Raw genomic sequence first — 15,231 nt, forward strand, 5'->3', positions numbered from 1 at the left:
CTGGCTCCTGTGTGCATGGCAGATAAAACATTTTGGTGACCCGCCCCGTACCCGACGGCCCTCGCTGCCGCAGCAGCTCCCCAGTCCCTGGAGGGTTCAGGCTGAGTGCTTGCTGTCTGCATCCTGAGGTGGGGGGCAGGATTCTGCACCCACGCAGCCTGGGCCCTACAAAGCCTTCTTGCTGCAGCCCCTCCCTTCTCTTCCTGCTCTGCAAACCCACCCCTTTTCCTACATGACCCCTTCTTTCTTCCTTCTCCTCCATCTCTTTCTTCTGTCCTCCTTTCCAGTCTCCCTCCTTCCTTTTCCATGTGTGTTTTTTCTCCTCTCCAATCTGACTTTACTAAATAGATTATAAAGTCAAACAAATGGATAATTTTAATTCCATTGTATATATGAATATAGTTGCTTATTAATTAAAAAAAAAAAAAAACAGGTTCTTCTGACCAACCAAAACATTCACTAGCAAAACTCAATTGAAATTATCATGAGATGCTTTTTAACTACATTTGAACCTTAATAACTTTTTCTAGGCAGTCAGTGGCCTATGATGAGACTCTAATAGGATAATATTTGTCCCTTTGACTTGGGTAGAACAAAAATAGGACATGGAAGTTTTGCTTTATTTTCTGCTGTTGGAATAATATGGCAAATCCCTCAAGCTAGGAAGCAGAGATGCCTAAACTTTTCTGGGAATGGCTCAATCATGTATAGAGCAAGACAGTTCCTGGGAAAAGGGGTTTGAAGGAAGTTTACTCACAAATGCAGCACAGGCCTTGCTTCCGAGCACCCATCAGCATGACATGGCAGAAGTTGCAGTAGGTTGGTTTCTTGAAATGCTTCATGGTCCAGGCGTGCCTCCCGTCCCCTTTGGAGCCCTGCGGGGACAGCAAGGGAATGAGATGCAGGCAGCCCCACTCTTTCTAAAAAGAGTCTCTTCTCATATTTGGAAAACAAATTTATTTTGTTATTCACGTATTTACAAATTTATTTTGTTATTCACTTATTTTACTGTTGTAAAGATTATTTTAATAGAAATGCAAATCAAAACAAAATTCTTTGTGTGTATTTTCTAAAATAAGCAAATATTAAAAATTAGGGCCATCTGAGTAGAGTATGTGGTGGGGGAGTGGAAATCAGAACAATCTTTCTTTCTTTCTTTCTTTCAATCATCTATTAATCATCTATTACCTATCAATCATCTATTATCTATAACGATCTATCATCTATCTATCACCCATCTATCTATCCTTTAAATGTTTACAACCTTCAACTTATAAACTTCCTTTCTTGGATTCTATCCTAAAGAAATCATTTTTGAAAGATAGATGAGCATTTTTGTGCTCTGTCCGATGTTTAACCCAGCATTATTTAAAATAACTGAAAATATCCTACAGGCCTCAAAATGACCAAAAGGTTTGTGGTACATCTGTATGATTTAATGTTAAGTGGCCATCAAAAACATATTTATAAGAACATTGAATGGTTTGGGAATGTGCTCATGATACTAAGTTCTAAGGGAAAAAAACAATGCAAATTTGATGATATATTATGATCTCAGTTTTATACAATGATATGTTGTACGGGAAAAAACGTCACCAAACTGTTAACAGAGGTTAGCTATAGCTAGCAGCACTATGGATTTATTTTATTCTCTAATTTCTACTTTCTTCCGTATTTTCCAAGTTTTCTACAGTGAGGAGGTACTAGTTTTACAATCAGAAAAAATTAGCTTAGTAAAAACAATGTACTCCTCTCATTACCTTTCTGTGCACAGATAAAACAGCAAAGGGACAGAGACAGAAAGAGGGTTAAGCCATTTCCCCCTGACTGGGCTTGGGAGCAAATTCATTCTATCTACCAGATAAGCCAAGCCTCACATAATCACACACCTTCCTTGGACACCAAAGCTCCCACCTTCTAGCCCCTGGGAGCATAGGCTTGCTGGAGACTGTGGCTTCAGGAGCATCCCTCCAGGTATGGTGTCCTTGACCTTTTGTCATAGGCTCCATCAAAAGAGTAACACTCAAAAAAAAAAAAAAGAGTAACACTCTTGGGCTGTTGTTAAGGGTAGTAAAAAGTACTGTAAGGTGGTAAGGATTGAGAGTCAGGTACATGGAGTCCAAAGTGCTGGATTGAAACCCACTTCTTACTTCTGTGTCCCTCTGGTTTGGGTTGGTCATAGTGGCCAGACCCATTCCTGTGCTCAACTCTTCTGCTAACGGTCTCTAGAGGAGGCCACATGCTTTTTCAAATGCTGGTCTCCTCCTGGGGCCAGGATACGTTATTTTCTTCTTACCACCTCAAAACCCTGCTTCTTCCAAAACCTGAGTCTTACAGAATTAAAGCCTTTTTATCTAACGGCTTCTACTTTAGTAAATGGGTTCACTAACTGATTAAATGATCCACTTAAATATCTATTCATTCATTCCTTTGACAAACACTGACCTCAAGGGATTTTTGTAAAAATTAAGTGAAATACTATAAGTGAGGATCCTAATCCAGTGGCCGACACATTGAAAATGAAAACATTTATTAAGTTCCTACTCCGTGCCAGGCAGTAGGGGACACAAAAATAAGTAGAGTGCTTTCCTGCGTGTAAGGAGGTAGATTTAGACCCGTTCTAGAAATGAAGAAGCAAAGACTCATAGAAGTTATATAAATAGCCCAAGACCACACAAATAATAAGTGACCAAGCTGAGCCCGTAGTCACACTGGGGGCTCTTGCTGGCCTCAGAGCCCATGCTCCTTCCATGCCTCTCCTGTACCTCCACAGACCAGGGTTTTCCTTCATGGACAGAAGGGAAATTACAGCACTCTTAGCAGACCCAGCTCCTTCTTCATCCAGCCCAAGGGATGGTCATTTGGCCTGAAGTACCTTTATTGGCAAAATCAATTAGTATCTGAGCAAGGGAGAGTCAGCTATTTTCATAGATACAGGGTAAGAAGCAAAGGGACCCTGACTTGGGATAAAGTAACATTTCTGCTTGGGTTATAGCACCATCATGTGGCTCCTTCATTTCTGCACGTTGGCGGCTGCAGGGTGTAGGAGTAACGTTCCTTACGCACGCCAGGTTTTGGGTTGAGACTGCAGTTCCCTTGGGAGGCAGACTGTTTCTCATACATGCCATTCAGAGATCCCCAGACTTTTCAGTGGCCACATGTGGGTTTTGAAAAAAGCCAAACAAGCAAGGTGGCTTTTAAGACATTGAGGAACGCTTTCCCTAGAACCCCAACTATTAATGTGAAAACATACAATTTAGTGCCTATTTTCAAATAAATGCATAAAATTTCAATTAATAAAAACCAAATGCACATTTGTTTTTTGTTTGCATTATTCCTGAGGTAAAGTATGGTTTTAATACAAGGCTGATTTGGCATCAGGGGGAGACACTGGGGAGAATGCTGAAGAAATAATGTCTCTCCCTCTTTCAGCCATAAAACAGTGGATCCCCTCCAAGCAAAGAGTTGGTGGCACTTTGGACTCAACAAGTCCAAAATAGGAAACAGAACTAGAAATTGGTTCCTTGTGATTAAAATGTCCCATCTCTATTTCCATGTTTCAGAGAAAAAACAGGTGCATTAGAACAGCACTCAAGCAGAACTTTCACTTTGATTCAGCTATAATCTTGAGCCTTGATAGCAGAAAGTATACCTAACCTATCTGAGCACCCCCAGGTCCTAGCGCACGTGGGTTCGTGCACACAGTAGGTTCTTGGTAAGAAATCACTGCATGAGAAGTCTGCTGTCACTGAATATGGAAGACGGCTTCTGGTACTAACTAGGTGTGTGTCCATGGGCAAGTGCCTTTACCTCTCTGGTCCTTGGTATGAAAAAGGAAGGGGACAGACCAGGGAGCACCAAGTTCTCTTCCAGCTCTGACCTTCTAGGGTTATAAGGAAAAAGGAGATCCTGGTTCATTGATTTCTATTTAGCACTTGGAAAGAGCTGGACACGCTATGAGATAATTGCAGGATTCTTAGTCCTTGAGGGTTGGAGATGAGGGCTCAGCTTTAGTCCTGAATTGCAGAACTGTCAGATGGACACAGCACAGGCAACAACATCAGCTAGAGGCTAACGCAAATGAACCTGCTGTTCTGTCCCTATCTTTGACATTTCAGTAATCTTGAAGAGGTATTGTCTTACAACCCGTGTGACTGTACCGGTAAACGCTAATGTCACCATTTGTACTTTTAGTTCTAATCTTCCCTACCTCATGTATGGAAGCTACTTTCATGGTAAACAAGCAGACCAGGTCAGATGCCAGTGATTTCACATTAAGCCTCTACATGTATTCCCTACTCTGATCAAAACTGGGAGGTTTCTCTAAAACACCCTGAATTTTCTTTCATGTGGGTCTTTGCTCAAGCTATGAACTCTCTCTTCTACCAGCCAAATCATACCCATCCTCGAGAGCCAGATCAAATATCCTAGGTCTTTATCTTTATCTCAAGAATGGGATATCAAAATCCCACACATCCTTCAGAGCCAGGGCAAACACCCTCCAAAGTTTCTTCCACGGGTCTCACTCCTAAGTGTGAGATGTTCGAAAGTGCAGGTTCTTTGGAGTCAAGTACAAATAAATGCTGGCTATTCTTTTTCCTCTTCGGACTCAGAATCTCAGTTTTCCATCTGTTTAAATGGGTAAAAAAAAATCTACCTTATCTGGTTGTTCTGATTGTTAAATAAGATATTATTATGGGCTTCCCTGGTGGCACAGTGGTTGCGAGTCTGCCTGCCGATGCAGGGGACACGGGTTTGTGCCCCGGTCCGGGAAGATCCCACATGCTGCGGAGCGGCTAGGCCCGTGAGCCATGGCCGCTGAGCCTGTGCGTCCGGAGCCTGTGCTCCGCAACAGGAGAGGCCACAACAGTGAGAGGCCCGCGTACCAAAAAAAAAAAAAAAAAAAAGATATTATTATTGAACGCCCTCTGCCTCACAACAAATCAGTATTTTTTCCTTTCTTTCTTCCTTTCCTTCCTTCCTTCCCCAACTCTCTTAGTATTTTTAAACCTGATTTGTGAAAAAGATGGAATTCTTCCCTGAATATTTTTTGCCTTTGCCTGGTTGAGCATAAGTTTCCGGTGGGTGAATATTGTATCTGTGTAGCCCTTAGAACAGTATCTTTATTTAGTAATAATTTAGTAAACGTCTGTCAAATGAATGAATAATATTTCAGGCACTAATAGGTAAAAAGAGAGGACTTTTGGGCTGGCCTAGAGCATACGGGCTGTCCATTGGGAAGTCTGCGGCAGAAGCCAAGGATATTAACTTCCACATGGAACCTGATGTTTCTGAAAGGTGAGAGGTCTTTGACCTCAAGCTTGCAACTTACAGAGTCGTCCATGCCCAGGAGGACGAGCAATGGGATGGTGGTCATCCCTCCGTGGACCCACTCCTGGAGAGACACAAAGCCATCCCGGTCGTAGTCCATCCCTTGTAACATCTCCTTCAATATCTGTGGAATCCATAGAGCAACCACTGTCCACTTTCCTCTTCGACTTCTCTGCCCCACCCCTGCCCCGCCCACCCTGCCCTTTTCTTTCTCTTCTGCTCTATGTTTTCTGGCTTGTGTTTTACCCCTTTCCCCTCTGATTCGGAGTGAGTAAGAGCATTGAGGGAGCAAATGGGGGTGAGGAGAACAGGGGTCCAGGCCTGGCTCTGCCCTGACCTGTGTGGCCTTCAACAAGCCACCCCAACTCTCTGGATTCTGCTTTTCTCGTCTGTAAACTGGAACTAGTATTGCTATGTTTGCAGCATGGTAGTGAAGATTAGAGAAAATGTATATAAAACGCTAAATATTACATCGGACTCAGAGGAGCCCCCAATGTAATTATTATTATTAATATTATCTAATGATTGAGAAAAATCTTTAAAAGTCTTTCTAGCTCTAAATTCTCTGATCTCTGAGCTCCTGTTATAAAAATTTAGCTTTGGTGAAAGCGTTAGGGGGTATTATTAGGTATTATTATTTGAATTAGTCTATACTTTCCCTTGCCGCCTCTAATCTTTCCTATCAGGGAAGTGGGAGATCAAGGTGTAGGACCCAGAGAAGTCACCTCTAAGAAGATGATCTGGGACAGCCTGCACCGTAAACATGTGTTTCCAAGTCCCACTCTCATCTTGGAAGCTCACTGGAAAGTCACCCCTTGCTTTTGGAAACTCACAGGCCTTAGCTCCATGGGATCCCACTCGAGATACTGGGCAATGTGTAGCATCTGGTTGACAATACGATCCATCTCCTAGAAAACATCAAGGAGAGAAGCCAACTGAAGATGTGCTTTTACAAGCAAGACTCAAAATCCAACCCCGTGGGAAGATGGGCAGGGCAGAGTGTGAGAAGCAGCTGGTACAATATACTGGCATTTCATCAAGCACTCACTATTTGTTTTTGCTCTTTATTTCTGCCTTGACCACAAAGCTCACAAGAAACACAGACCGTGGATAAGCCAGAGGTATGCAGAAAGCTCACTGAACACTGACCTCCTCCTAGACCCACCTTCCTTCCCCTATTCTGTGCTTTGACTTAGCATAGAAAGCACTCCTGTTTCCTCCTTCTTTGTGATCCTACAAATACTTACAAACCAAGGCACTTACTTCTTCCCTCTTTTCCCACACCTCATTCCCACAGCTTTAGCAACTTGGGATTCATCTATACCCCTTGGGGGTCAGTTTCAGTTGGATATAGAGCCACTGTGTTGGTCCTTTCTCAGGCACTATGATTCAGATTCCTTTTGGCATCTCCTTTGTTTCCTTTGTATCAAGTCCTGGGTCCAGGACTCTTGGAACAGGAAATTCATGAAGGGTATGTTTGCCTAATGAGTGAGCCTTTTGTTTGGTACCAAGGCCAGGCTCCATCTAAAACCTCACAGAATTGTTGGATGCTAATGAATCAGTGCCCTGAGAGTCCCACTGAAACACACTGGACTGAGAAAGCATTTGCATGTCTTGGGCACCATCTAAGATGTTCATAGTAAGGTTGATTTGGGGACACAGGCTGGAGAACTGAAGCAAGGTTTAAAGGTGTTACTTTCACCAGGTAGAATGTTGGGTCAAAATAAGCAAGCTAAAACCCAACAGGGATTTTAAAAATTGTATTTCGTTTAAAGTAGAAAATAACCCATTGCAAAACTGCAGATGAAGTGGTAGATGAGGATAAGGAAGTGGGCAGAATGGTGGGAACAGGGCTCAGCAGAAGTTCCAATGGAAAAGAGCTCGTGAAACTAGTTGGGTCCAAGATTCAATGTGAGCAAACGATGTGATTCAGGAATGGAGAATTAGACTCAATCTTGGGCTGTGTAAATAGGTGGGCATTTTCAGGGAGCAGAGCGGGCAGATTTCAGGAGGAACTAGTTCCCTGATGTGAATACTTAAAGAGTCCTGGAGGGGTGGGTTCAGTTCTATGCCATATTGTAAGAACGGCATTGACAAACTAGAGCTTGACCAGAATGGAGATTTAAAACTTCCTTATGAGCAACAGTGTAGAAATTAGGAAATATGAGCTTGGGGAAGATTTTTGGGAAGATGTGATAGTACCTTCAAATACCTGAAGGCCTACTGTGTACAACTGGTACTCCACTGGTCAGCTGCCCCGGTCAGCTATAGAGGGCAGAAGTAAGCTGAGGGATGGAGGGAGGGAAGAGTTGAGGGTTGGCCTATTTTGACCTCACCACTGGGTTGGGGGAGGGGAGAGAAGAGCAGAATCAGGTTTTGTATTGAAAATTTCCCTGGCAGACTAGAGATGCCTTGTGTGCGGGAGGGATGCCTTCTCTAACAGTCATCCCCAGTGGTGGAGCGGCTGTTTTAAGGTACTGGGTGAACTCTCCATTACTGGGAGTGTTCACAAAGAGGCTGGGCATCCAACTGCCAGGGGGTCTTGGTGGGAAGTTGAAAGAGAGAGAACTATTTTGAGACTCACTTCAGTCCACCAGTGTTACCTTCCAAATAGATCCAAAATTTAACCACTTCTTACCACCTGCAATGCTGCTACCCTGGTGCAAGTTACCATCATTTCTTGTCTTGCTTATTTTAATAGCCTCCTAACTGGTATTCCTGCTTGCATCCCCACAGTCTAGACAACGCAGCAGCTAGAGCGATCCTGTTAGGACCTAAGTCAATCATGTCACTCCTCTGCTCAGAATCTCCAATGGTTCTCTACCTCTCCAGAGTAAAAGAGAAAACCCTTTCAATCACCTGTAAGGCTTGATAATGCTTTGCAAACGCCCCGTCCCTTCTCATTACTTCTCTGATCTCATCTCCTATTACTCACTCCAACCTCATCTGTTCAGTCATCCTGTTCCACTCACTCTGGCCTCCTAGTTAATCTGCTAACATTCCGGGCATCCCTCAGGACCTTTGCACTTGCTGTTCCCTCTGCCTGGAAGGTGCTTCCCCATGACTCACTCCCTTCACCTCCTTCAAGTGTCTGTTCAGATGTCCCCTTCTCAGGGAGACCTTCTTTGGTTCCTCCAGCTAAAACTGCAGCTCCCTCCACTACTTCCTTTCCCTCCTTTATTTTCCCTCTAGCACACAAGCTCTATCTAACACATACTTGACTATGCTTTGCAGTGTGTGTGTTTGCACTAGAATGAAAGCATCATGAGGGCCTGGATCTTTGTCTGTTGGCTCACTGATACACGCCCCCAGTGCTTAGAACAGTAGCCGACATATATGAGATAATCAATATGTGTTGATCAAATGCTTGAGATTCTCTTGGTGGTTCCCTCGCATGACCCAGCTCACGGAAGTGCAATGTGGCTGCAGGGATCCCATGAAGACACTCTGGGGTTGAGTGGGAACCGGGACGATGCAGTTGGTCTAGGGACTGGTTCCCTGTCTTCCTCCCTTTGGTCTGACTCAGCCCCGTGCACTTCAACCTCAGAGCCTTTCTGTTAATGAGTCCCATCTCTGACACTGCCAGTCATGAGGACAGGACCTGTCTGATTCTCTTTGCCTTTTCTCTTCTCTACCTTCTTCCTTTTCCATCCTTCTTCTCATTCCATGACCCCTGACCTGTCCCAGCCTCTTTCTGAGGGGAGGTGGGGATGAGACTCAGGCTTCCCCAGGTGTGGTGGGACGGGATCACGTGCTCGGAGCAGACAGAGCCAGACTCCTAGAGCTGGTGCCCTGGGGTATGAGAGGAAGGCAAGGGTAACGGCAAAGCACGCCAGCAGCTACCTGCCTTCTCCTGTCTTCTTGCCCTGGTCTCTCTGCCTCTCCCACCTCCTCTCCTCCACCCCTGGGCTTCAGCAGGAAATTACAGGGGGAATTTCTGAACCAGCTGGGAAGTTAAACTAGATGAGATACTAAAGCATCTCCTCAACCTGAGATTTTGCGATCTGAGCTTCTGGAATGAAAAAGCAAGTTGGAGTTCACGCTCCTCTGGGCAGGCTCTTTGGAAGTAGAAGGCGGGGGGTTCTAGTCATCTCTGCAGCTCATATTGAGACACTGCTATTCCTATGAAGATGGAGCTGAGAGTGTTTGGACTCTCCCTTCACCTGTTCCCCTCTCCCCCAGCCTTTATTGGATCTTGGAGGGATATTTGGAGAGCTTACCGCTTGGTCCAGGAGACCATTCTCATCCGAATCATAGAGACGAAACATGACTGCAAGAAACACAGAGGTGAGGCTTGAGATGTCCTCCGGGTACCAGGGATGGGCTGAGACTTTGCTGCTGCCAGTTTTTAGATGAAGTCCGTTGCAGCCAGTTCACCCACCCTCCAAGGCACAGAGTCTGACCTTCCTTACAGTGGGAAGAGGGAGGAGAACCAAGCCACCTGGCTTCTGGGACTGTCTAAGCAATAACTCTGCCGCTGATGAGATCTGGGTCACGAGCGTGATTCCCTGTGGAGCACTCACACCTCTCAGCATCACAGGAACACAACTCAAAGCAGATGCCCCGCTGGTGGTGGGGCAGAGGCACCACAGTTACAGACGGGACACTGCTTCTACTGCACACAGAAAGGGTGTGGAGTTAGGCAGGTTCAGATCTTGGCCCTGTCCTACCACCTCTAGGGCATCACATAAGTCACTTATCTTCTTTAGGCTCAATTTCTTCATCTGTGTGATGGAGATTATAATAGTTTCTTTATCCTAAGTTTTTTTCAAATGAAGATTAATATGTCAGTGATATGCTAAATCTTGGAATGTAGAGAGTACCCAACAGATGTTATTTATTTTTATTTTCTTTCATTAATAAATATTTATATATGGCATTTAATATGTACAACGTACCATCCTATGCACCTTATCATGATTACTTATTTAATCCTCAATAATGGTACGAAGTAGTTATTATTATAGAAGCTATTATATTTCTTTTTCTAAAAATGTCTACATGCAATTCAGAAACATCCTCTACCATGTTCTAGCTGTAGAGAGGTGATGGAAGATAAGAAAGATTTAGGAGTGAATTTTGGGCAAAGGACTAAATGTTCATTTATGGGATTTGGAAACTTGCCATTTCATTCATCTAAAAGGTAGAGATCCTGTCTGTGGTCTCAGAAGTAAGCAGGGTGGGGAGCAGAGCTGAATACATCTTCATTTCCCTCTCATCCTTTAAAACCCTTCATCATGCCTGTGTTCTCTGTGGCTGACCCTTCCCTTGTGTAACTGCTCTGGACCACTTGGGATGTACCCACAGGGTCACAGCACTCCTGTTAATTTGCCCTTGTGTTGTCACTTCCTTCTACATGTTTTATGTCTCTGGACCTTGTATTTATTCAGTGGTGTCTCTGGTTGGACTTTAAGTTATTTAAAAGTCATGGGCTTCCGATTCTTTGTGACTCCTCCAAATGTCCTGGTCAGAGACACTCTGGGCCCAGGTGGCTCTAACATGGAGCCCTCTTTGGTCCCACTGTGCATGAGGAGTAGAATGAGGAAGTGTGAGCAAGCATCCTACTTTTTAGCAGCATGGCCTTGGGCAAGTCATTTAACTTTTCCATGCTTTCTTACATATAAAATGAGAACAATCATGTCAACTATCTAGGGTTACTGTCAGGTTAAAATGAGAAAATGCATTTAAAGTGCTTAGCAAAAATAAGGTGTTCAGTGATGAACTATTATTGTTATTATATTGATGATGGGTGGGATTTCAGGCTATCATTTCCAAAAAAAAAAATAAATGCTTGGTTATCTAGAAAAAAAACAACTTGGTTTCAATCACTAAAATCAGAGATGATTTGAATTAATTTAATTTGATTAAAAAAAGAAAACTTTATAGGACAAATGACCAAGTTTCTGCAACAAAAAACTGTAGGGAAAAAAATAAGCAAAAGATGAAGAGAGACTAAAGAGACGTAGTAACAAATGGCAATGTATGGACCTTACTTGGATCCCGATTCAAACAAACAGTGCTTGAATTGTTCCCCAAGTAAGGGAAAATAATGAATACTGACTGAATATTTGATAATAGTAAGGAATCGTTTTCTTTAGATGTGATTGTGGTGTTGTGGTTATATTTAAGAAAAAGTTATATTATTTTAGAGGTACATACTGAGATATTTACAGATGAAATTATATGATGTCTGGAATTTGCTTCAAAATAATCTGGGGCAGAAGAAATGAGTGGGAGGTATAAATAAAACACGAGTGACCACAAGCTGGTAATTGTTGAAGGTGGCTGATGGGCACACGGAAGTTCTTTGTATTCTCTACTTTTATCTGTGTTTGAAATTTTCTGTAATAAAAAGCTTTTAGAAATACAGTTTCTTTTCATTACCATTACAGGACTCAGTCTGAGAGGCACTAATACGAGGAATTTGCCACATTTGCTCCTCTCTGGTAGTTATGAACAAATATAATGCCTGAAACTCAAAATCCAACTGAATGTGGGAAATAATTTGACATTTCCCTTTTAACATTAGTCAGAAGAAACAGAAATCTGGTACATTTGCTTCCAAATTAGCATTTAAGACTTGTAATTGTTAACACTGCAAACCTAGGGGGGAGGTTTTAAGCTGGCTAAGAGAGCAAACTGTTTCATTTTGTTTTGGGCAAGGGTTAACCTTTGCCAGACTTTTCCTAATGCTTAAGTTTCACTGACTAGTCCGATTATTAGCTGGAATTTTGACTTTTGCTATAATGTGTATGCTTTTCCCTCAGTGTCTACTAAGATCCCAAGAGATGCCAAAACAATATATATTTTTAACAAGGTCCTACCTGTCATCTGTTTCAAAGTTTGCCTGTAGGCTCGCAAAAGTCAGCGAGACCGTCCCCAGAGTGAGTCATCTGCAAGACTGCAGGCTGCTTCAGCCACTGTGGGCTTTCCTTTCTGTCCCCAGCTATTATTCTCCTTCTGAAGACATGTTTTTGAAACCAAGCTCAACTCCCTTAATTAACTAGCCCTCTTTCTCAAGAGGCCAAAACACTTGGGGTGGGGGTGGGTGAAGACATGGAAATAGGCTTTAACAAGATAGAGGTTGATTAGATTTCAAGAAAAACAAGAGTTCTTCATAGTTAAAGAGTTGCTTGGGCATGGAATAGGGGAAGGAAGACAGATGTTGAAAATCTTCCCTTGAAAAATCTTCTAAGAGGAGGCAGCCGCTTTCTGATTGGAGGCTTTCAGGAAATCCTGCCAGCAAAGGAAGGGAGTCTTCACCCTTTGCAGAGACCCCTTACCTTTCCAGATCTTGGTTCTCAATACCAAGGTCTCCAATGCACCTTCCACGCTATACAACTGGTACTGTGTTCCAGGGAAGATTCTAGGAAATATTCATGTCACTGCTGGTGACAGGGCAGAAAAGCTCCCCCAAGGAGGCAGGACCCATCCCCAGGATCCCAGATCAACCTCCAGCCTGTTTAGAACCATAAACAGGACACTAGCTCTTCCTCTAGGGAAAAGTCGAAGCCCCTTGACAGGGTGCATACTTACACTCTAGCTTATCCTGAGGTCTCCCCGTTTCCAGCAAGGACAGGTAACACATGACATCCTTCAGGTACACTGTGGGGGATTCTGAGCCTGGAGACTGAGCATCATGGTTTCCCACGGGGGTCGCAGACACTTGGTCTTTAGTTGGCACTTGCTTCTTGGTGATCTTAGATTCTGTGACAGGCAAGAGGAAATCATCCAAGGACACAATGTTTAGTAAACATGAAACCCTTTGTTGCTCCATTCTTTTCACGGTAGAGACAAGAATTTTATGAGTGTCTTCAAAAGCATGGATTACATAGATATGATCAAATCAGTGGCCCTAGAAATCCAGATTGTAGAGTTCATACTTTCTGAATGAACCCCATACTGACCCCTTTAAGAGTCTATAGCCTTATAAGAAATTCACCTATGCTCTGTGAATTTTAAGAAAAGATGATTTTTAGTAATATCAATAGCCAACAGGTAAATGTCATTTAGCCTAATTTTGGGGGGGAACACACCCAATTTGTAGAGATAATTTTGTCTGGGATTCCAAAAATCCAGACTATTGGTTATTTTTACCAACATACTGTTTTACAATTTTCTTCTCAAATGCCTTGAAAGATAAATAAAAAGATGAAAGTTCGAAAGAGAAAACTGGGATTGACAACTAATTTCCAGAAACCAGGAAGAATTATGACTTACTGAAAGCCTAATCAGTTGCATAAGGAAAGTATAGAAAGTGGCTTATCATACCACAGGAATAGAGTGAGTTTTCCCTCTGAAATTTTCCTTCTCACAGGTAGGAAGACTGTCTCTTTGTCCTCTGGTTAAGAAATATGATGTTATTACTAACCAGAAAACCAGGCACCGATATTTTACGTGTGAATCATACTCTTTTGAGGCATTTTAAGGGCTATCTCTTTTTCCCCAGCCTCTTTATATCCATGATCTCAATATCAAATAAGAGGATGCAACTCAGAGAAAACACAGGAAACAGTAAAAGGAAGACTGTCAGTGGAAAATCTAACCCAAGTGTTGTACCACCAAATAACAGAGTGTTGAAGGCACAGGTAGAGGGAGAGATAGCCTTGATATTACTGCCTGCTGGGGAAAGCAATGCCACCAGTACACTCTTTATTCAGAGAACCAAGGTCCCAAGCAATGGCAAACAGTTCAGCTCAGGCCAACACAGCTGCGCTAGATGAAAGCCTACCAGGTCCTAGGGGTTAGGTTGTTGTTTGAGAAGGGAGTTAGCCATCACCCAGATGGACAGTGGGTGAGACCAGAGGCCACTGACATACTCTGTATGTTACAAAGGGTCCTGTGAAGAGACCAACATGGGACCCACAAAACAGAGTTGCAAAACAAGGAAAGGAAGCTTCATCATGAAGTCTCAGAGGACAAGATCTCTGGAAATAATTTCCTACCGGACAAGACCCTCAGTAGGTTGCAAGAAGGTGTAACTTCTATTAAACAGGAGCAGAAAGCCTCAGGGGTGAGCAAGTTGAGATGAAAACACAATAGGATGAGATAACAAGGATAGTGAGGTAGGGGAAAACTGCCATGAAATTACGTAGGCAACAGAAGTATTAAAATCATCACTGGAGGAAAAGTTATGGAAAAACGTAACTTAATAATGTATAAGACAAAGGTGAAAAATTCTTTGTATAGGGTAGCCCATTATGCCCCAAGTTATGTTATATCCTCAAATTATTCATCCATTAAAACACTATTAGAATGACTTCTATGCCAACTAAACTGGAATGAGAGGGACCAGATTTACGCTCCTACTGATGCAACTAAAAAAACTGGACAAAAGATATGAAACAATGGTCCATAGGATATTGCATATGGCCAACACCAAAGGGCAATCCCAAGAGATGGGAAATAAATGAGGTGATCCCTACAAATGCCACATCTTACTGACTGGAAAGAGTTTCTAGGCTGTGGCACAGGGAGGGGAAACCCAGGCAGATCCTGGAAGTCTCTCTGAGTTGCAGAGATGGAGCTGGGAATCCTGGGAGTCCAAAGTGACTGGAGTTCACAGAGCAGAGCACTGAAGAGGAGGGAGTTGCACAGAGGGAACTCCTGCTGTCTCTGCAGAAGGTCCCTTTGAGTAATCAGCAGAGAGTTGCCTCAATTATTCATCTGAGTAGTGATTAGCACAGATGTGTGAGGAAACTACCTGAGGCTGGGGAAGGAATCAGGATGAGAGGGAACAATCCCTGAAAGGCATAGAGAACTAAGCATAGTGTCTATTTCCAGCAATCAGAGTAGAAAACTCCCATAATTCATGAATCACTGAGTAGAGTACTTAGAGAGTTTTGCCTTGCTAACTGGGCAAAATTATCTCTAGAAAAAAATGCCTTCCTGATGCTAACA

At 43.1% G+C, this 15,231-nt stretch overlaps 1 protein-coding gene across 6 annotated transcripts in view; it reads right to left on the reverse strand.

The window, feature by feature from the left end:
- Positions 1–15,231, reverse strand: part of DGKG (diacylglycerol kinase gamma) — a 210,180-nt gene that overhangs the window by 122,609 nt on the left and 72,340 nt on the right. For all 6 annotated transcript variants that reach the window (XR_004476058.2, XM_033403218.2, XM_049710225.1 and 3 more), the window contains exons 6-10: positions 12,868–13,038; positions 9,552–9,601; positions 6,165–6,239; positions 5,333–5,455; positions 758–875 (exon numbers count right to left, since the gene is read on the reverse strand). Coding sequence is in view for 5 of the 6 variants with exons in the window: in XM_033403218.2 (XP_033259109.1) it covers positions 758–875; positions 5,333–5,455; positions 6,165–6,239; positions 9,552–9,601; positions 12,868–13,038 (537 nt within the window). In the remaining variant the exon portion in view is untranslated. The remainder of the gene's footprint in view (positions 1–757; positions 876–5,332; positions 5,456–6,164; positions 6,240–9,551; positions 9,602–12,867; positions 13,039–15,231) is intronic.

The sequence above is a fragment of the Orcinus orca genome, chromosome 5 (assembly GCF_937001465.1).
Source record: "Orcinus orca chromosome 5, mOrcOrc1.1, whole genome shotgun sequence".
NCBI lineage: Eukaryota > Metazoa > Chordata > Mammalia > Artiodactyla > Delphinidae > Orcinus > Orcinus orca.